Source organism: Bombina bombina, chromosome 6 (assembly GCF_027579735.1).
Source record: "Bombina bombina isolate aBomBom1 chromosome 6, aBomBom1.pri, whole genome shotgun sequence".
NCBI lineage: Eukaryota > Metazoa > Chordata > Amphibia > Anura > Bombinatoridae > Bombina > Bombina bombina.
Window position 1 is genome coordinate 257,485,631 of NC_069504.1, and position 22,213 is coordinate 257,507,843.

Here is a 22,213-nt window from a genome sequence, read left to right on the forward strand (position 1 = left end):
ATACAGTCATGTAAAAAAAGAAAGTACATCCTCTTTGAATTCTATGGTTTTATGTACCAGGACATAACAAAAATCATTTGGTCCTTAGTAGGTCTTAAAATTAGGCAAATACAACCTCAGATTAACAACAACACATGACCTATAACATCATGTCATTATTTTTTTTTATTTTTTTAACAAAAATAAAGCCAAAATGGAGAAGCCATGTGTGAAAAACTAAGTAAACCTTTACTGCTTCCATAGGAAGTAAGAGGCTAAGTAGCAGCCAGGTGCTGCTAATCAAATGCCCTTGATTAATTGATCGTCAGGAACTGTGACCACCTCTATAAAAGCCGAAGGTTTAGGAGTTTGTTGGGCTGCAGCATTCAGGTGTGTGTTAACACAATGCCAAGGAGAAAAGACATCTGCAACAATCTTAGAGAAGCAATTGTTGTTGCCCATCAATCTGGGAAGGGTTATAAGGCCATATTTAAACAATTTAAAGTCAATCATTCTACAGTGAGAAAGATTATTCACAAATGGAAAACATTCAAGATAGTTGCCAATCTTCCCAGGAGTGGACGTCCCAACAAATTCACCCTAAGGTTAGACCGTGCAATGCTCAGAGAAATTACAAAAAAAAATCTCAGACTCTACAGGCCTCAGTTAGCATGTTAAAATGTTTAAAGTTCATGACAGTACAATTAGAAAAAAGACTGAACAAGTATGGTTTGTATGGAAAGGTTGCCAGGAGAAAGCCTCTTCTCTCTAAAAAGAACATGGCAGCACCACTTGGGTTTCCAAAGATGCATCTGAACAAACCACAAGACTTCTAGAACAATGCCCTTTGGACAGATGAGACCAAAGTGGAGATGTTTGGCAATAATACACAGCACCATGTTTGGCAAAAACCAAACACAGCATGTCAGCACTAACACCTCATACCAACTGTTAAGCAAAGGTGGTGGAGCGGTGATTATTTGGGCTTGTTTTGCAGCCACAGGATCTGGGCACCTTGCAGTCATTGAGTCGACCATAAACTTCTCTGTATACCAGTATTCTAGAGTCAAATGTGATGCCATCTGTCCAACAGCTAAAGCTTGGCCGAAACTGGGTAATGCAACAGGACTGTGATCCCAAGCACACTGGCAAATCTACAACAGAATGGCTGAAAAAGAAAAGAATCAAGATGTTGCAATGGCCCAGTCAAAGTCCAGACCTCAACCCGATTGAAATGCTGTGGCGGGACCTTAAAGGGACATTAAACCCAACTTTTTTCTTTCATGATTCAGATAGAGAATACAATTTTAAATGGCATTCCAATTTACTTCTATTATCTAATTCGCTTCATTATTTAGATATACTTTATTGAAGAAATAGCAAAGCACATAGTCAAGCCAATTACACAAGACATCTATGTGCAGCCACCAATCAGCAGCCACTAAGCCTATCTAGATATCCTTTTCAGCAAAGGATATCAAGAGAATAAAGCAAATTAGATAATATAAGTAAATTAGAAAGTAGTTTAAAATTGCATGCTCTTTCTAAATCATGAAAACTTTTTTTTGGGTTTCATGTCCCTTTAAGAAAGCTGTGCATAAACTAACCTCAATTAACTGAAGCAACGTTGTAAAAAAGAGTGGGTCAAAATTCCTTGACAACGATGTAAGAGACCGATAAAGTAAAACAGAAAACTATTACTTTAAGTTATTGCTTCTAAAGGTGGTTCTACAAGCTATTGAATCATAAGGTGTACTTTATTTTTCACACATGGCTTCTCCATTTTGGCTTTATTTTTATTAAATAAATCATGACACATTATAATATCTCATGTGTAGTTGTTCATCTGAGGTTGTATTTACCTAATTTTAAGACCTGCTAAGGTCTAAGGATCAGATGATTTTTATCATGTCCTGATACAAAAAACCATAGAATTCAAATAGGGTGTACTTTCTTTTTCACATGACTGTACATATCCATCTTTAGACATGTATATATCTCAATGTTGAAGCCCATTGCCTGCTTTTTTACCTGACACCTGATATCTTTGAGCATTTATAACTTTTTTGTGCAATATATTTTTCCCCCCATAATTTTAGTGTTATTATGAATGTAACTGTACTTTGTAATGTATTTTTTTATGTGTTTTATGCAACTTTTTTATTTTGCAAAACAGTTAACCAGTGTTCTGAGGATGGGGTAATGATTCTAGCGTAAATTGCAATTGTATTCAAGTGATTGCATTTATTTTCAACTTGTAATTAGAGCGGTAAACCCAATGTGCGCAAACACACACAACCCCCTTTCGCTTGCGCTTAACTGTTAAAGCGCCACTCATAATCTGGTCTTTAATCGTTTTAATTTCCTTTTTATTCCAAAAATGCAAACAAATTTTACTTGATGCTAAATTTTGGGCATCAGATGATGGATCAATAATTTCCGATAAGATATTAGCTTTAGAAATAAATGTAGAAATACAAAGTTAAAATATTTGTTTTAACTTTGGATAAACGTTTATGAGGACCATGTCATTAACAGTGTAGGGGAGGGGAAATAAGCAAGAAAGGATGAAATACAAAAACAGCAATGTATGAACCAATGCATACATGTGTTTAATTGAAAACACAGTTTGCAAAATGTTTTATCCAATAAAGCTTCAGTTTATGGAAAATTTAATTGATAAAACGGAGAACAAACGGTGATCACAGGCAGAAGCTTGTGCAGTTTCATTGATTCTTACCAGGGGGTCCCAGCAACATAAAAATGAATTAAACTGCCAATTTATTATTTAATATATGATAGTGTATTTTAACCATCTAAGCCGAGCATCTATGTTAGTGTGCTATTTGCATTTAACTTGAATAGAAATAACCCCCCGTTTAGCATGTACAGCGATCACTTGTATATGTGCCTCACTGTATGTGTCAGGGTATATTTGTAGTTTATGGATGGTATGTTATTTAGAACTAAAAATGTCTATACAGTCTCCTATGTCTCTGTGTAAATGTAGAACACACCTTTCATTTCACAGTTAGCTGTACAACAACCGCACAAGCAGCTGGGAAATGTAACTTTACTTGAATGTATATAAAACAGTAAGTACATGCTAAAGATAATAATGTAGTTAAAGCACAGATTAGCATTAGAATAATATGTAAGTGTATATTTTACAATTATATTAGTTTTTTTAATTGGCTAAATATAAAGGTTTGTTTTCTATAAAAGTACTTTAGTTTCTATAACAGAGCAGGGCTTGATAAACCCAAAAGCCTGGGAGCCACTGGCTCTTAACTTTTTGGGTGTATATATAAATATATATATATACACATATACACACACACACATATATACATATATATACACATATATACACACATATATATATATACACACACATACACACACACACACATACATATATATATATATATATATATATATATATATATATATATATATATATATATATATATATATATATATATATATATATATATATATATATATATATATATATATATATATATATATATATATATATATATACACATACACATATATATATATACACACTAATACCACTGTCTGGCTACTAAAAGTGTTTGGACAATTAGTAATTGGTATGCATATTTACAGATAAAATATTATATTACATATGTGAAAATATCTAATGTTGTTGACTGGAATATGGGTGATTGAGAGACATTTTCTTCTGTTTTAAAAAAAGGAAGATAATTTACTTATTGAACAGGAACATGAATGATATTTCTTGAAAATGGTAGCAATTTTTGGGCACTACATTATCTTCATAAAATATTGTTAATGGTATTTAAATGTAAATCGAGCATCTATATCTTTAGGGTTAAGAGAATCACATTTTAAGTTATTACATATGGTTTATTATACTCTGTAAATGATAGATAAATGGTTCATTCTAGAAAATAAAAATAGTCTTAAATGCAATACTGGATATTGTACATTGTCTTTGGATTTGTCCAAAGTTGAGAAAATCTTGGTTTCAGGTTACATTTTGGTTAAAAAGGGCAGTTTACTCCAGAATCTTTGTTGTTTATAAAGATAGATAATCCCTTTATTACCTATTCCCCAGTTTTGAATAACCAACACTGTTATATTACACTTTTTACCTCTGTGACTACCTTGTATCTAAGCATCTTCAAACTTCCCCCTTATTTCAGTTCTTTTGACAGACTTACATTTTAGTGCTCTCTCATAAGTAACTTCACGGGCGTGAGCACAATGTTATCTATATGGCACAAATGAACTAACGCCATCTAGCTCTGAAAAACTGAAATTCATTCATATAAGAAGCGGCCTCATTCCAAGAGAACAAAGCAAATTTGATAATAAAAGTGAATTGGAAAGTTGTTTAAAATTGCATGCCCTATCTGAATCATTAAAACAAAATTTATGCTTACCATAAACTTAACACTGTGAGTCCACAAATCATCATCAATTACTGTTGGGGAATATCACTCCTGGCCAGCAGGAGGAGGCAAAGAGTACCACAGCAAAGCTGTTAAGTATCACCTCCTTACCCACAATCCCTCAGTCATTTGACCAAAGGGAAAGGAGAGAAAGGAAGCAACACAAGGTGCAGAGGTGCCTGACGTTTATATAACAAAAACTGTCTGAAAAACAGGGCAGGCCGTGGACTCACCATGTCAAGAAATAAATAAATTTATCAGGTAAGCATAGATTTTGTTTTCTTTCTAATGACACAGTGAGTTCACGAATCATTATCAATTACTGTTGGGAATCAATACCCAAGCTAGAGGACACAGATGATTAAGGAGGGACAAGACAGATAAACTAAACAGAAGGTACCACTGCTTGAAGAACCTTTCTCCCAAAGGAAGCCTTGGCTGAGGCAAAACTATCAAACTTAAAGAATTCGGAAAAAGTATGCAAAGATGACCAAGTCGCAGCCTTGCAAATCTGCTCAACAGAAGCTTCATTTTTGAAAGCCCAGGAAGAAGAGACAGCTCTAGTGGAATGAGCTGTGATTTTCTCAGGAGGTTGCTGACCAGCAGTCTCATAGGCCAAACACATTATACTCTTTAAACAGAGTGAAAGAGAAGTAGCCATAGCTTTCTGACCCTTGCGTTTCCCAGAGAAACAGACAAACAAAGCAGAAGATTGGCGAAAATCCTTAGTCGCCTATAAGTAGAATGTCAACGCACGCACCACATCTAGGTTGTGCAGCAAACGCTCCCTATAAGAAGAAGGATTAGGACACAAGGAAGGAACAACGGATTTCCTGATTAATATTCCTATCCGAAACAACCTTAGAAAGGAAACCGAACTTAGTACGTAGAACCACCTTATCAGAATGAAAGATAAGGTAAGGGGAATCATACTCTAACGCCGAGAGCTCAGAAACTCTCAGAGCAGAAGAAATGGCAACAAGAAACAAAACCTTCCAAGATAACATCTTAATATCTAAGGAATGCATAGTCTCAAACGGACCCCACTGAAGGACTTTAAGAACAAGATTAAGACTCCAGGGAGAAGTAACAGGTTTAAACACAGGCCTGATTCTGACCAAGGCCTGACTAAAGGATTGTACATCTGCCAGATGCTTATGCAATAAAATAAAATAGACAGGGCAGATATTTCTTCAAGGAACTTGCTGTGAACCCTTTCTCCAGACCATCCTGGAGAAAAGACAAACTCCTGGGAATCCTAACTTTACTCCACGAAAAACCTTTGGATTCACACCAGTACAGATATCTACGCCATATTTTATGGTAAATCCTTCTAGTCGCAGGTTGAATCAAGGTCTCAATGGCTGATTCTGAGAACCCTCGCTTAGATAAAACTAAGCGTTCAATCTCCAAGCAGTCAGCTTCAGCGAAACGAGATTTGGATGAAGGAAGGGACCCTGAAGAAGAAGGTCCTTCCTCACCGGAAGTCTCCAAGGTGGAAGAGATGACATTTCCACTAGGTCTTCATACCAAATCCTGCGAGGCCATGCCGGGGATATGCGAATTACAGACGCCCTCTCCTGCTGGATTCGAGCAATGACTCTTGGAAGGTTAGCGAACAGAGGAAACAGATAAGCTAGACTGAAGTTCCAAGGAACTACCACAGCAATAATCAGAAATGCCTGCAGATCTCTTGACCTCGAGCCGTATCTCGGAAGTTTGGCATTTTGAAGAGAAGCCATGAGATCCAACTCCGGCTGCCCCCACTTGAGGGTCAAGCTGGAAAACACATCCGAATGAAGTTCCCACTCCCCGGGATGAAAAGTCTGTCTGCTCAGAAAATCTGCTTCCCAATTGTCCACTCCTGGGATGTGGATCACAGAAAAACAGCAGTTGTGGGTCTCCACCCACTGAATAATTCGGGCCACCTCTGTCATGGCCAAGGAACTCTGAGTTCCCCCCTGGTGGTTAATGTAGGCCACTGAGGTTATGTTGTCCGACTGGAATCTGATAAATCGGGCTAAGGCTAACTAAGGCCAGGCCAGAAGAGCATTGAAGATTACTCTCAGCTCCAAGATGTTTATGGGCAGGACTGACTCCTCCTGGGTCCATAAGCCCTGAGCCTTCAACGAGTCACATACTGCTCCCCATCCGTGGTCACAATCACCCAGAAGGGTCTGCGGAAGCAAGTACCCTGGGAGAGATGATCCTGAGAAAGCCACCACGGAAGATAGTCTATTGACGCCTGATATAGATCTACACGCGGAGACAGGTCCGTATAGTCCCCGTTCCATTGTCTGAGCAAGCATAACTGCAGAGGTCTGAGATGGAACCGAGCATACGGAATAATGTCCATGAAAGCCACCATCAGACAGATTACCTCCACACATTGAGCCACTGACGGCCGTGGAGAGGCCTGAAGGACAAAACAAGAGTCGAAAATCTCAGTCAGAAAAATATTCATTAACAGGGAGTCTATTATGGTCCCCAAAAATACGACCCTTGTAGCTGAAACCAGAGAACTTTTTTCCCGATTCACCTTCCATCCGTGGGATCGAAGAAAAGACAAGATCTCCGTATGAGATTCTGCTTGTTGAAAAGATGGCGCCTGAACCAGAATGTCGTCCAGATAAGGTGGCACTGCAATGCCCTGAGATCGAAGCACAGCTGAAAGAGCCCTCATAACCTTTGAAAAACTTCTGGGAGCTGTGGCAAGGCCAAATGGAAGGGCCACGAACTGGAAATGATTGTCCAAAAAGGCGAATCTCAGAAACTCAGGAACATGAAGGTATGCATCCTTTAGGTCTATGGTTGTCATGAACTGACCCTCTTGTACCAAGGGAAGAATGGAGCGTATAGTCTCAATCTTGAAGGATGGCACTCTGAGAAACTTGTTTAAACATTTTAGATCTCGGATTGGTTGAAAGTTCCCTCCTTTTTGAGAACTACGAACAGATTTTAGTAAAATCCCAGACCCCTTTCCTTAAAGGGAACTGGAACTATTACCCCAAGGGCGGCAAGGTCCTTGACAAAATGTAAGAACGCCTCTCTTTTTATCTGGTCTACAGATAATATGGAGAAGAGAAACCTGCCTCTGGGAGGAAAAGATTTGAAGCCTATTTTGTATCCCTGGAGACAATGTCCACCGCCCAGGGATCCGGTACATCTCTTATCCAAGCCTGGGAAAAAAGAGAGAAAGTCTGCCCCTACAAGATCTGCTCACGGATCGGGGGCCAACCCTTCATGCTGACTTGGAATCAGCTGAAGGCTTTTTAGATTGTTTTCCTTTATTCAAGGACTGGTTGGGCTTCCAGGAAGTCTTGGCTTGATCTTGCTTGGAGGAAGGGGAGGAAGACTTGCCTTTAAAGTTATGAAAGAAACGAAAGTTACTCTGATGTCCTTTCTGCTTATTCTTTTTATCTTGAGGAAGAAAACAAACCTTCCCTCCAGTAATATCTGAGATAATTTCTGCCAAACCAGGTCCAATCCGCAGACCAGGACTTCAACCACAAGGCTCTGCGGGCTAGGACCGCAAAACCAGAAATTTTGGCTCCCAGTTTGATAACCTGTAAGGAAGCATCTGTAATTCAGGAATTTGCTAACTTGAGAGCCTTAATCCTTTCCTGGATCTCCAGAAGAGTATCCGTCTGAAGAGATTCAGCCAATGTATCAAACCATTAAGCCACAGCGCTGGTAACAGTGGCAATACACACCGCAGGTTTCCATTGTAGACCCTGGTGGACATACATCTTCTTTAGTAAAGCCTCCAATTTTTTATCCATTGGATCCTTAAAATAAACTCAATACAGAAATATATAGCAACATTTCCTCTTGAAAAAGTTTTGCATAGGGCGAACGAAATATTTTATCTCTATAACTTAAAAGTTCTCTCAATGCATGAGGAACAAAAAGGAACTGGGGGTTCCACCTGAGCATTAAAGCATAACTGACAAGCAGCAACTTCACCTGGGATAATGGTTTGAAAGGCCTCTTGATCCATCATATGCAATAAATAAGGATAAAGTGAAAAAATAAATATTAAAAAACTAAATAATAGTGTACTGTGTTTTTAAATAAAATTGTGTGTTAGCGTAACAAACCAAATAGACCTCAGGTACCTATACACCTCAGTAGCTTTACTGAGGTGCTTACCTGTCCTGCAGCTTCCCTCACAGAAAAGACAATCCGGACTTGAAAAACAGCAGCGCAGAGAAAACGGAGATCGGAGCAACCAACTACAACGTCACAGCTCTGTACAGTCGCACTAAAAACGCACCAAAACGAAACCTCTTCAACAAAGGACCATCCCCTTTCAATTACGGAACGGTCCTAGCGGTTACAGAGCCTTAACTGCCGAAAAATGGCTTAAAACAGTGACATTTTTATGACCCAAAGTCCGTAGGACCAGACATAACTCACTGAGCCACCATGAATCCCTCTCCTCACAGTATCAATGCCAAAAACTGCCTTAAATAAACCCCAAACATGAAGGTCTTATAAATAAAGTCCCATTTTTTATAAGACATTTCTTAGCTGTAACAAGTGCCAGTATTCTCCTTAGTAAAAGAAAATTAAAATGGCACTTACCTGAAAATGCTGTCTGGCAGCAGGACAGCTCACCTGGTTTGAGAGGGTGCAGCACCTCACATAGACCTGTGACAAAAGAAAGAAACCAAGTAAACCTACTCAGGCTTTCTGGATAGGGCAGCAGATTCTTGAGAAAACGCAGTGAGGATTGTACACCACAAGTTCTCAAGTGCTCAAAAGCCACCACTTTCCTACTGAAGAGACTGACATGGACTAAGGCTAGACCCCAATAAAGATCAGAGTAAGTTTACTCTTCTTAAAAATATCAAAATCTTGATTGAAGAAAACTTATGATCAGACACCTAAACTTTACCATCTCCTTGCACTACAGGCAAAGAGAATGACTGGGGGATTGTGGGTAGGGCGGTGATACTTAAAATGAATATAAAGTTTCATCAAGTAGTGCCTCGTTTTTAACAATACTATTAAAAACAGGGGCACTTTCATTGATGAAACTTTACATTGCACCATATTTGTAGAAATACTTACCTCTTCTTCTTAAAAGCTGCTCCAGCCCGTGGCAAGCCTCTTCCTACGTCAGCAATGCCGATTCCGGCATCCTCCAATCACGGCACCCCCCCCTCGAGGAAGCATTGCCTAAAGCAACGCAGTGATTGGAGGATGGCCGGAATCGTCATTTCTGACGTAGGAAGAGACTTGCGATGGGCGCGGGAAGCGACATCAGCGTTCCAGCTTTCAAGACGAAGAGGTAAGTATTTCTACCAAATATGGTGCAATGTAAAGTTTCATCAATGAAAGTGGCCCTGTTTTTAATAGTATTTTTAAAAACCGGGCACTACTTGATGAAACTTTACATTCACTTTAACAGCTTTGCTATGGTGCTCCTGCTGGTAATTGAAGATGATCCGTGGACTCACCGTGTCATTAGAAAGAAAGTTTATTTTTTACTAGACTGTCCCTTTAAGAAAGATTATAAAAGAAGCTCTGGAATTAAATATTTTTCAAATTGTATTTTGTGACTTTACAATCAAAGATAAAAAAATTAGTACTTTGTGAAAAAACAATTAGATGCTCTGATAGAAACCGAAATTACAGTTAAAAACATTTTGGAAAAATGGACTCTTCTTTCTACACTAAATTTCTAAACAGAAATATATTGTTTTCCCATTTAAAAGTACTTTTAAAGGGACAGTCAAGTAAAAAAACAAAAAAAAAACTTTCACGATTCAAATAGGGCATGTAATTTTAAACAACTTTCCAATTTACTTTTATCACCAATTTTGCTTTGCTCTTTTGGTTTTCTTAGTTGAAAGCTAAACCTAGGAGGTTCATATGCCAATTTCTTAGACATTGAAGGCCGCCTCTAATCTGAAGGCATTTTGACAGTTTTTCACCACTAGAGGGCATTAGTTCATGTGTTTCATATAGATAACATTGAGCTCACGCACGTGAATTTACAGAGGAGTGAGCACTGAATGGCTAAAATGCAAGTCTGTCAAAAGAACTGAAATAAGGGGGCAGTCTGCAGAGGCATAGATACAAGGTAATTAGAGGTAAAACATGTATTATTATAACAGTGTTGTTTATGCAAAACTGGGGAATGGGTAATAAAGGGATTATCTATCTTTTTAAACAAGAAAAATTCTGGTGTTGACTGTCCCTTTAAGTCAATAAAATCTGAGGGGATGCTGGATATGTCCTGAAGAATAATTGCTTAGAGAGAAAAAATTGGCTAATAGTTGATAGGTATTAATAATACGGAAGACAGAGATAACTATAATTATGATTGTGATTAGTATTATGGTTTAAGATTATGATTTTGTCATACTTATGTTTACAATTGTACTTGAAAATTATAAAATATGAATATTACGGTTATTTTGTCTATAAAAATAGATACAATGTATTGTGAATGATATATTGTATTAATCTATTTGCTGTCAAATGTTATAAATACATTTAAAAAAAAAAACTAAATTTATGCTTACCAGATAAATTTCTCTCTCTTGTGGTGTATCCAGTCCACGGGTTCATCCATTACTTGTGGGATATTCTCCTTCCCAACAGGAAGTTGCAAGAGGACACCCACAGCAGAGCTGTCTATATAGCTCCTCCCCTAACTGCCACCCCAAGTCATTCGACCGAAGACAAGCAAGAAAAAGGATAAACTATAGGGTGCAGTGGTGACTGTAGTTTAAAAATAAAAAACACCTGCCTTAAAGTGACAGGGCGGGCCGTGGACTGGATACACCACAAGAGAAAGAAATTTATCAGGTAAGCATAAATTTTGTTTTCTCTTGTAAGGTGTATCCAGTCCACGGGTTCATCCATTACTTGTGGGATACCAATATCAAAGTTTTAGGACACGGATGAAGGGAGGGACAAGGCAGGAACTTAAACGGAAGGCACCACAGCCTGTAAGACCTTTCTCCCAAAAATAGCCTCCGAAGAAGCAAAAGTATCAAATTTATAGAATTTAGAAAAAGTATGAAGCGAAAACCAAGTCGCCGCCTTACAAATCTGTTCAACAGAGGCCTCATTTTTAAAAGCCCATTTGGAAGCTACCGCTCTAGTGGAATGAGCTGTAATTCTTGCAGGAGGCTGCTGGCCAGCAGTCTCATAAGCTAAACGGATTATGCTTCTCAGCCAAAAAGAAAGAGAAGATGCCGAAGCCTTTTGGCCTCTCCTCTGTCCAGAGTAGACAGCAAACAATGCAGATGTTTGACGAAAATCCTTAGTAGCTTGTAAATAAAACTTTAAAGCACGAACCACGTCAAGATTGTGTAATAGACGTTCCTTCTTTGAAGGATTAGGACACAGTGACGGACCTTATTAGATACCACCTTAGGAAGAAACCCAGGTTTGGTACGCAAAACTACCTTATCTGCATGGAAGATCAGATAAGGGGAATCACACTGTAAGGCAGATAACTCTACGAGCCGAAGATAAAAGCTTGATATCTATGGAATGCAAAGGTTCAAACGGAACCCCTTGAAGAACTTTAAGAACTAAATTTAAACTCCATGGTGGAGCAACAGGTTTAAACACAGGCTTGATTCTAACTAAAGCCTGATAAAACGCCTGAACGTCTGGAACATCTGCCAGACGCTTCTGTAGAAGAATAGACAGAGCAGAAATCTGTCCCTTTAAGGAACTAGCTGACAATCCCTTCTCCAATCCTTCTTGGAGAAAGGATAATATCCTAGGAATCCTGACTTTACTCCATGAGTAACCCTTGGATTCACACCAATGAAGATATATACACCATATCTTAGGATAGATTTTCCTGGTGACAGGCTTTCGAGCCTGAATTAAGGTATCAATGACCGACACGGAGAAACCACGTTTTGACAAAATCAAGCGTTCAATCTCCAAGCAGTCAGCCGCAGAGAAATTAGATTTGGATGTTTGAATGGACCTTGGAGTAGAAGGTCCTGCCTCAGCGGCAGAGTCCATGGTGGAAAGGATGACATGTCCACCAGATCTGCATACCAAGTCCTGCGTGGCCACGCAGGTGCTATCAAAATCACAGAAGCTCTCTCCTGCTTGATCTTGGCAATCAGACGAGGGAGGAGAGGAAATGCTGGGAACACATAAGCCAGGCTGAAGAACCAGGGCGCTGCTAGAGCATCTATCAGCGCTGCCTGGGGATCCCTTGACCTGGACCCGTAACAAGGAAGCATGGCGTTCTGACGAGACGCCATCAGATCCAGTTCTGGTTTGCCCCATAGTTGAATCAGCTGGGCAAATACCTCCGGATGGAGCTCCCACTCCCCCGGATGAAAAGTCTGCCGACTTAGAAAATCCGCCTCCCAGTTCTCTACTCCTGGGATATGGATAGCTGAGAGATGGCAAGAGTGAACCTCTGCCCATAGAATTATCTTTGAAACCTCCAACATTGCCAAGGGGCTTCTTGTTCCCCCCTGATGGTTGATATAGGCTACAGTCGTGATATTGTCTGACTGAAATCTGATGAACCTGACCGCAGCTAGTTGAGGCCAAGCCTGAAGAGCATTGAATATCGCTCTCAGTTCCAGAATGTTTATCGGAAGGAGGGCTTCCTCCTGAGTCCATGAACCCTGATCCTTCAGGGAGTTCCAGACCGCGCCCCAGCCCAGAAGGCTGGCATCTGTCGTCACTATAGTCCACTCTGGCCTGCGGAAACTCATTCCCCTGGACAGATGGACCCGAGATAACCACCAGAGAAGAGAATCCCTGGTCTCTTGATCCAGATTTATCAGAGGGGACAAATCTGTGTCGTCCCCATTCCACTGATTGAGCATGCAAAGTTGCAGTGGTCTGAGATGTAGGCGGGCAAACGGAACTATGTCCATTGCCGCTACCATTAGGCCGATTACTTCCATACACTGAGCCACTGACGGCCGAGAAGTGGAATGAAGAGCACGGCAGGAAGTTAGAAGCTTTGATAATCTGACCTCTGTCAGAAAAATTTTCATTTCTACTGAATCTATCAGTGTTCCTAGGAAGGAAACTCTTGTGAGAGGGGAGAGAGAACTCTTTTCTTCGTTCACCTTCCACCCATGAGACCTCAGAAAGGCCAGAACAACGTCCGTATGGGACTTGGCGATTTGAAAAGTCGACGCCTGTATCAGAATGTCGTCTAGGTAAGGAGCCACCGCTATGCCCCGTGGTCTTAGAACCGCCAGTAGGAACCCTAGAACCTTCGTAAAGATTCTTGGTGCCGTGGCTAACCCGGAGGGAAGAGCTACAAACTGGTAATGCCTGTCTAAGAAGGCGAACCTGAGGAACTGATGATGATCTTTGTGAATCGGAATGTGGAGATAATCCTTTAAGTCCACGGTAGTCATATATTGACCCTCCTGGATCATAGGGAGGATGGTTCGGATAGTCTCCATCTTGAAGGATGGGACCCTGAGAAATTTGTTTAGTATCTTGAGATCCAAGATTGGTCTGAAAGTTCCCTCTTTTTTGGGAACTATAAACAGATTTGAATAGAAGCCCTGCCCCTGTACCTCCCTTGGAACTGGGTGGATCACTCCCATAACCAGTAGGTCTTGAACACAACGTAAGAATGCCTCTCTCTTTATCTGGCTTACAGATAATTGTGAGAGATGAAATCTCCCCTTGGGAGATGAAGCTTTGAAGTCCAGAAGATATCCCTGGGAAACAATCTCTAATGCCCAGGGATCCTGGACGTCTCTTGCCCAAGCCAGGGCGAAGAGGGAATGTCTGCCCCCTACTAGATCCGGTCCTGGATCGGGGGCTACTCCTTCATGCTGTCTTAGAGGCAGCCGCAGGTTTCTTGGCCTCTTATTTTGCATTAGAGGAAACTGAAGCTGCGCTACTCTTGAAGTTTCGAAAGGAACGAAAATTATTCTGTTTGGTGCTTAACTTATTGGACCTATCCTGAGGAAGGGCGTGACCTTTTCCTCCAGTAATATCAGAAATGATCTCCTTCAGACCAGGCCCGAATAGGGTCTGTCCCTTGAAGGGGATGTTAAGAAGCTTAGACTTTGAAGTAACGTCTGCTGACCAGGACTTAAGCCATAGCACGCTACGCGCCAAAATGGCAAAACCAAAAAAATTCTTAGCCGTTAGCTTGGCTAAATGAAAAATGGCGTCAGAAATAAAGGAGTTAGCTAACTTAAGAACTTTAATCCTGTCTAGAATATCGTCTAGCGGGGTCTCCACCTGTAGAGCCTCCTCAAGAGACTCAAACCAAAAATCCGCTGCAGCAGTAACTGGGGCAATGCATGCAAGAGGCTGGAGAATAAATCCTTGATGTATAAAAATTTTCTTAAGGAGACCCTCCAATTTTTTATCCATAGGATCTAGGAAAGCACAACTGTCCTCGACGGGGATAGTTGTACGCTCAGCTAGGGTAGAGACCGCTCCATCCACCTTAGGAACCGTCTGCCACGAGTCTATGGCGGCATCTATGGGAAACATCTTTTTGAAAGCAGGAGGGGGAGAGAACGGCACACCTGGACTATCCCATTCCTTAGTAATAATTTCCTAAAACCTCTTAGGGACTGGAAAAACATCAGTGTAAACAGGCACTGCAAACAGTGTAAACAGGCACTGGAGATAAATCTTTAAGCGCCATCATATGGTCTTTATAGTTTATAGAAATATCAGTACATTTGGTACACATTCTAAGAGGGGGTTCCACCATGGCTTTCAAACATATTGAACAAGGAGTTTCCTCTATGTCAGACATGTTTAACAGACTAGTAATGAGACAAGCAAGCTTGGAAAACACTTTAATAAAGGTGAAACAGCAACTAAACAAAAACGTTACTGTGCCTTTAAGAGAAAAAAAACAGCACTTAAACTGCAAAACAGTGTAAAAATACAGTAAAGTCTTTGAAATTTTTACAGTGTGTGTAAGGGACTAAAGCAACATTGCACCCACTTGCAAATGGATGATTAACCCCTTAGGCCGCAAACCGGATTGAAAAACGTTAAAAAACGTTAAAAGTCAATTGAGCACCTTGCCACAGCTCTGCTGAGGCTCCTACCTGCCCTCAAAAACGATTGTGAGCAGAAATAACCCCTTTGAAATGGTCCTCAGATGCCAGAGGACTCCTCTAGGGAAGCTGGATGTCTCAGTCTGAATTAAAACTGCGCAGTTAGAGCACTAAAATAGGCCCCTCCCACCATGTACTGGCTGCCAGAGGGGCCTTATGAAAATACTCCTAGGAGTATCTGACTAGCCATGTGGAAACTAGGCCCAAATAAAGACTTATCTCCCTCAGAGAAAAAACGTCCTATTTATGAAATCATGTAAACGTTTTGTCACTAAGTAATATGATTATTAACATGAGTATTACCCTGTTTTGTAAGCATGATCCCAGTCGCTGTTAAATCACTGCATCAGGTTTACCTCAAATACACAAGGCTCTGTCAGCATTTTCTAGAACTTATTCATCTCTCTAGAAATAAAAATACTGAACATACCTAAAAGCAGGTAATCTGCAGACCGTTCCCCCAACTGAAGTTTTCCCATATTCTTCAGTTATGTGTGAGAAGAGCAATGGACCTTAGTTACAAACCGCTAAGATCATCAAACCTCAAGGCAGAATTCTTCTTCTAATTTCTGCCTGAGAGTAAAACAGAACAACGCCGGTACCGTTTAAAAATAACAAACTCTTGATTGAAGGTAAAACTACACTAAGTCACCACATATCTCTTGATACTTCCTTTCATGTCGAGAGTTGCAAGAGAATGACTGGGGGTGGCAGTTAGGGGAGGAGCTATATAGACAGCTCTGCTGTGGGTGTCCCCTTGCAACTTCCTGTTGGGAAGGAGAATATCCCACAAGTAATGGATGAACCCGAGGACTGGATACACCTTACAAGAGAAAGAACTATTATTGTACTATTTTAGCTATGATTACACATTTTATTTTAGTATTAAAACGGTTAAATGTGCCTTCACGCCGCAGCTGGCTTGTAGGTTTTTCTGCCAATCAAACTACAGCTAGTTTTAAAGTGGCGTTTGTTCAGGTAATTGTTTTTGGAAGAAAAAATACAACATACACATCAAACAAGAGGACACTGTCCATATGACACAAAGCATGCTATTAATTCCACACAAGTCAAACAGATCATAAAATGGAACTTTTAGGCATGAGGACAATGCTAAATCATGAATAGTTTGTCAATTCCATAATATTCATACTAATAACAAATATTAAGACCTAACCTGTTCAATTTTGACTAGGAAATAACTAAATAAAGCAATGCAATTGTGTTAAGTCACTTATTGACCTCACCCTTGAACCTCACTGCTTAAAGGGACATGAAACACAAACATTTTCTTTCATGATTTAGACACCAAAAACAATTTTAAACAACTTTCCATTTACTTCTATTATCTAATTTGCTTAGTTCTCGCAGTATCTTTTGTAGGTAGGCTAAGGAGCTGGAAGCTAGCTGCTGATTGTTGGTTGCACATACATGCCTCTTTTTATTGGCTTAGCAATGTGCTCTGCTAGCTCCAAGTAGTGCATTGCTGCTGATTCAACAAAAGATACCATGAGAATGAAGCAAAATTGATAAAAGAAATAAATTAAAAAGTTTGGTTTTATCTCCCTTTAAGCCTTAGACAAATACAGAATTTATTGCCCCTAAACATAAACTAACGATTCAGAACCAAATATAAAAATGATTAATAATACTCAAAAGGTAAATACAAATGTTAACCTACTAAAACCCCGTAAAAGTTGAAAAATAAATAATAGTATTGCGCTATTTTGAGATATAAAGAGATATATAAAGGGATACTGAACCCAAATTTTTTTTCTTTCGTGATTCAAATAGAGCATGCAATTTTAAGCAACTTTCTAATTTACTCCTATTATCATATTTTCTTCAGCCTCTTGGTATCTATATTTGAAAAGCAAGAATATAAGTTTAGATGCTGGCCCATTTTTGGTGAACAACCTGGGTTGTTCTAACCGACCAATAACTGAGTGCTGTCCAGGGTGTGAACAAAAAAAAAAGCTTAGAGGCATTTTTCAAATAAAGATAGCAAGAGAACAAAGAAAAATCGATAATAGGAGTAAATTAGAAAGTTGCTTAAAATTGCATGCTCTATCTGAATCATGAAAGAAAAAATTTAGGTTCAGTGTCCCTTTAATGCTAACAAATTAGCACGTCACATGACTATAATTGGGGGGTTTTAAACACACACTGGGCTAGATTACGAGTGGAGCACTATTTATCGCTTGTGCATTAACTCCACTAGAAGTAAGATGTTTGCATGTGGCAGATAGCACTCGTATAACAAGTTAAAGTTTTCGCTCATGCACTATCCCGACTTACGCAGAAAGTTAAACTTCAGATATTGCCACCGTGTTAACATATTCCCACATAGACTTCAATGGAACATGAAAAGTGGAACAAAACCTAACATATCCTACTCGCGTGCAAACACGATCGCATATTCTCAAGTGCGCTAACCCGATATGTATATGCCTTTCTTCTTTTTAACCAACACATGAGATCTCTTATCTTTGAGCCATTATAATTTTTTCATGCAATATTTTTTCCAATAATTATGTGTTATGAGTCTAACTATACTTTGTAATGTATTTTTGATGTGATTTGTGACACTTTTTTGTTTCGCTTAACAGTTGACCAGAGCTCTGAGGTTGCAGTTATCATTCACGCATTTGCATTTACTTTCAACTTGTAATATGAGCGCTCTTGCCGCCGCATGCAAACAGCCGCGATAAACCCAATAGAGCTTGCGCGTAACTGTTAGCGCGTCACTCGTAACCTGGCCCATAGTAAAGTGCTACAGCTTATATATCTATATCAGTTGTCGCCATTGCTCTCATGGTTTCGTTCAACCAGCATTTTCATTCAACCCTGTGGCTGAAAGAGGGGAAGAGTTTCAGGGATAGGTGTCTAACATGAGCTCTGATATGGGCATGTGGCAAACAGTGGGTCTGCAGTGCCACGGTCTATTTAGTTCAAATATTTTTTCCCACAACAATATTTTCAAGAGGGGGGGGGGGATTTCCACACCCTGATCTGAAGTCAGATGAATGCATACAGCTGAAAGAAGGTGCTGCAGGGCCTTGGTTATGAGGTGAGATTTGTTATTGACTTACAAGAGAAGCACTGTAGGGCCTGTTGTCTGATCGGAGGTTTGAAGTGGGTTTGTGGCAGACTAAGTGGCTGAAAGGCAAGGGGTCTAACTTGTTGAACTTGAGTGTTAGGACAAGTAGATCTTTACAAGAGATAAATAGATTTGGCTGCTATTATTTTTACGTTTTGTTTGGACAGAAGGTGTAAGTTACATATATTTTACCTTTGTCCTGCAGGCCCAATTCATTTAGTTTTCTGGACAAATGAAAAGCCCCCATATACCATAAAACGTCTAGTTTGATATTCATACAAAGCCTATTCAAATGGGTACAGATAAGCTCTTACAAACAATGCTGAAAAAGCTGGGTAGAATGAGTCCCATTGCCAATGAGAGCTAGTAGGATATAAGCAGAGCTCTGCTTAGGTAACACTGAAATCAGTCAGTCAGCTCTCAATATTTTAGATGTTTTTAAAGTAAAACTAACATAATGGAGTTTAAAGGGACATGAAACCCACATTTTTTATTTCATGATTTAGAAAGACAATGCGATTTTAAACAACTTTCCAATTTACAGTTGCTTCATTCTCTTGCTATCCATTGTTGAAAAGCATATACAAATAGTCTTAGTATCTGCTGATTGGTGGCCACACACAGATGCCTTGTGTGATTGGCTCACCCATGTGCATTGCTATTTCTTCAACAAAGGATACCCAAAGAATGAAGCAGACTAGATAAAAGAAGCATATTGGAATGTTGTTTAAAATTGCATTCTCTATCTGAATCATGAAAGAAAAATTTTGGGTTTAATTTCCCTTTAAGTGTTTCATTGCTTGAGCTGGTCAGTAAACAGTCAAAGTCACTGAATCACCTACGTTGAAGTAATGAAGTCACTAAATTTTGGAATATTTCAAGTAGTTGATAAACACTTATTTCATTGCCCAGTTAAAAGTCATTAATATGTAAGATACATAGGTTTCTATATGGGAACTTCTTTTTAAATGCTCAGTATTTCTCCCATCAATTTTATATTTTTTTCGTGTGTCTCTCGCCTAATATAACAAGCTTGCTCATTTTGAAAGCACATATTGTATAACAGTTAAGCGTGGATCCTTAAATGCAATAACAGCAGGTTTTTTTAGGGTCAATTAATAAGAAAGGCAGCAAGTTTAATCAATCAAAACTGTGCATCTTAAAAAATAACAATATGCATAATAAATATCTAATATTAAAGTTTGCCTTAAAGGGACACTGAACCCAAATTTTTTCTTTCACGATTCAGATAGAACATGAAATTTTAAGCAACTTTATAATTTACTCCTATTATCAATTGTTCTTCGTTCTCTTGCTACCTTTATTTTAAAATCAGGAATGCAAATCTTAGCAGCCAGACCATTTTAGGTTCAGCACCATGGATAGCGCTTGCTTATTGGAGGCTGACATTTACCCACCAATAAGCAAGCATAACCCAGGTTCTCAACCAAAAATGGGCCGGCTCCTATGCATCATATTCCTGCTTTTTAAATAAAGATAGCAAGAGAACAAAGAAAAATTGATAATAGGAGTACATTAGAAAGTTGCTTAAAATTGCATGATCTATCTGAGACATGAAAGAAAAAATTTAGGTTCAGTGTCCCTTTAAGGCAAACTTTAATATTAGATATTTATTATGCATATTGTCTTTTAGTTTAGTGTCCCTTTAAGGAAATCTTTTTGCAATGTCAAATCTATGTTGGTTCCTTAAAAGCACATCTAATTAAAATTAGAAAATGGCTTTAAGCAATATGAGTAATTAAAGTTTTTCTTCTCTTTCCCCTTCAACATCAGTCGAACATGGAAAAGAATCTTTACGCCTCATCAAAACACCTCTTGCATAAAAATTACTCACCCCCATATAATATACACACAAAACCCTCAAAAGATGAAGTTAATAAGGAGTTAACTTACTCAGGGGAATTGAGATTGAGACCTAGCGTTGTCAAGTCACTTCCTAATGCAAGATGTACCATTCCTGGGTCTGTTTCCGCTGCCCTGATGAACGTTAACAAACCAATCATGCCAAACTGATCTGTCACCATGCCTTGAGGAATGTTTGTTACTCGGCCTGGATAAAAGGATATTAAGGGAACATAGCGAGGATTGCTATATATACTTCTTTTTAAACATCCCACGGTGATACAAAGCAACAAACACAATTAAAGGGACATAAGTGTATTAAGAAAATTATCTAATGTAATTACACACCTCATTATTGTTTGCCTATAACTATGTGATTAGAGTTATCAGACAGCTCCTGAGCAACAATGCACTTGAGATCCTGAACTAAACAAGTACAGTGAGCCAATCACAAACAACGTATGTGTGTAGCCACAAATCAAAGGCCTTTTTCAGCTCAGGAATGTAAATGCATGCTCCAGACCCCCTTTCAGGGGATAAACATAGTTATGTGCAAATGAAAGAGCAATAATAAAATGTTCCAACATAATACAGCTCATTTCACAGATTTATATACATTTAACAGACTGTAACAGGCCCTTAAAAAAGACAATGTGCTTAACAATTTAAAATAAACAAACATCAATGGTAAAAAGCACATCACACATATAGATAAATGGAGATTGAAACCTTAAAAGGACTAGGTTTGATTTAAAAGCTTTGTGATTTTAGCATTTTATGCCAGCAAGACTACTGTTCCACTCATGAAATTCATGTAAAAATATCAAGAACAAAAGATGTGTCTCTCTAATGCCTTTATGTTATAGGGAAAGCTTATTTCCTTTTGCATTATAACAATTCTGCAGAAATAGTTAGGTCTAAATCATAAATTTATAATATTAACATATACCAGCAGGGCTTCACAAATGTTAATCAAACTTATGAGGCAGCAAAAATATTAATGTGTTAAATCGATGTCTATAAGCGCTCGACCAAATTGGTTATCTGCGGCTCCTATAAGCAAAGGGTCCTTAGCTGTCCCTAGTAAGAAATGAGTGTATGATATAATGAAATGCTAAGGAGCGCCAGATAAATAGAAATAGTGTGTTTAATAGACAATGATACTAAAAAGGTATAATTTAAAATGAAATATTTAACAATATGATTTAATGTTGAAACATACAATTAAAATTCATGGATCCATGATAAACATAGTAATACTAAAAAATGCATGAATATAAAACCAAGATGCAGTTCAAAAATTAATAACAGCAATCTAAAAGCAGGTGAACATTAATATATAAAAAGTTGAGAATCAATGTTAATATAATGGATAATTAGTCCATGGATGTATCAAATGTGAAAAAATAATAGAAAAAATTGATGAGATACCATAAATGTGAAAAGGATTGTGGAGTCCTGTGAACTTAATAAAAAATGTAAAAAATTAAAAATACAAAAATATGTGAAAAAAGCATAAAAAATATATAAAAATACAAAAATGATGTGCAAAAGAAGCTTCTATGTGTGTGTATAAATATACACAAAAAAATACACAAAAATTGATTAGTGATCAAACGAATAACTTAAGTGATGAAAGCGATGTAATCCAAAAGTCTGATATCATCCAAGTGGTATAAGAATGAAAGTCAAATGATATATGAGTGAATAGTTCCTCAATGTTAGTGAAAATAATATTCCAAAAGTTATAGGTGCAAATAATATGT

At 38.6% G+C, this 22,213-nt stretch overlaps 1 protein-coding gene across 2 annotated transcripts in view; it reads right to left on the reverse strand.

The window, feature by feature from the left end:
* The window catches only part of CNOT2 (CCR4-NOT transcription complex subunit 2), a 644,096-nt gene that overhangs the window by 101,071 nt on the left and 520,812 nt on the right, over positions 1 to 22,213 (reverse strand). For both annotated transcript variants that reach the window (XM_053716789.1, XM_053716790.1), the window contains exon 10: positions 20,499 to 20,655. In XM_053716789.1, coding sequence (XP_053572764.1) covers positions 20,499 to 20,655 — 157 coding nt within the window. The remainder of the gene's footprint in view (positions 1 to 20,498; positions 20,656 to 22,213) is intronic.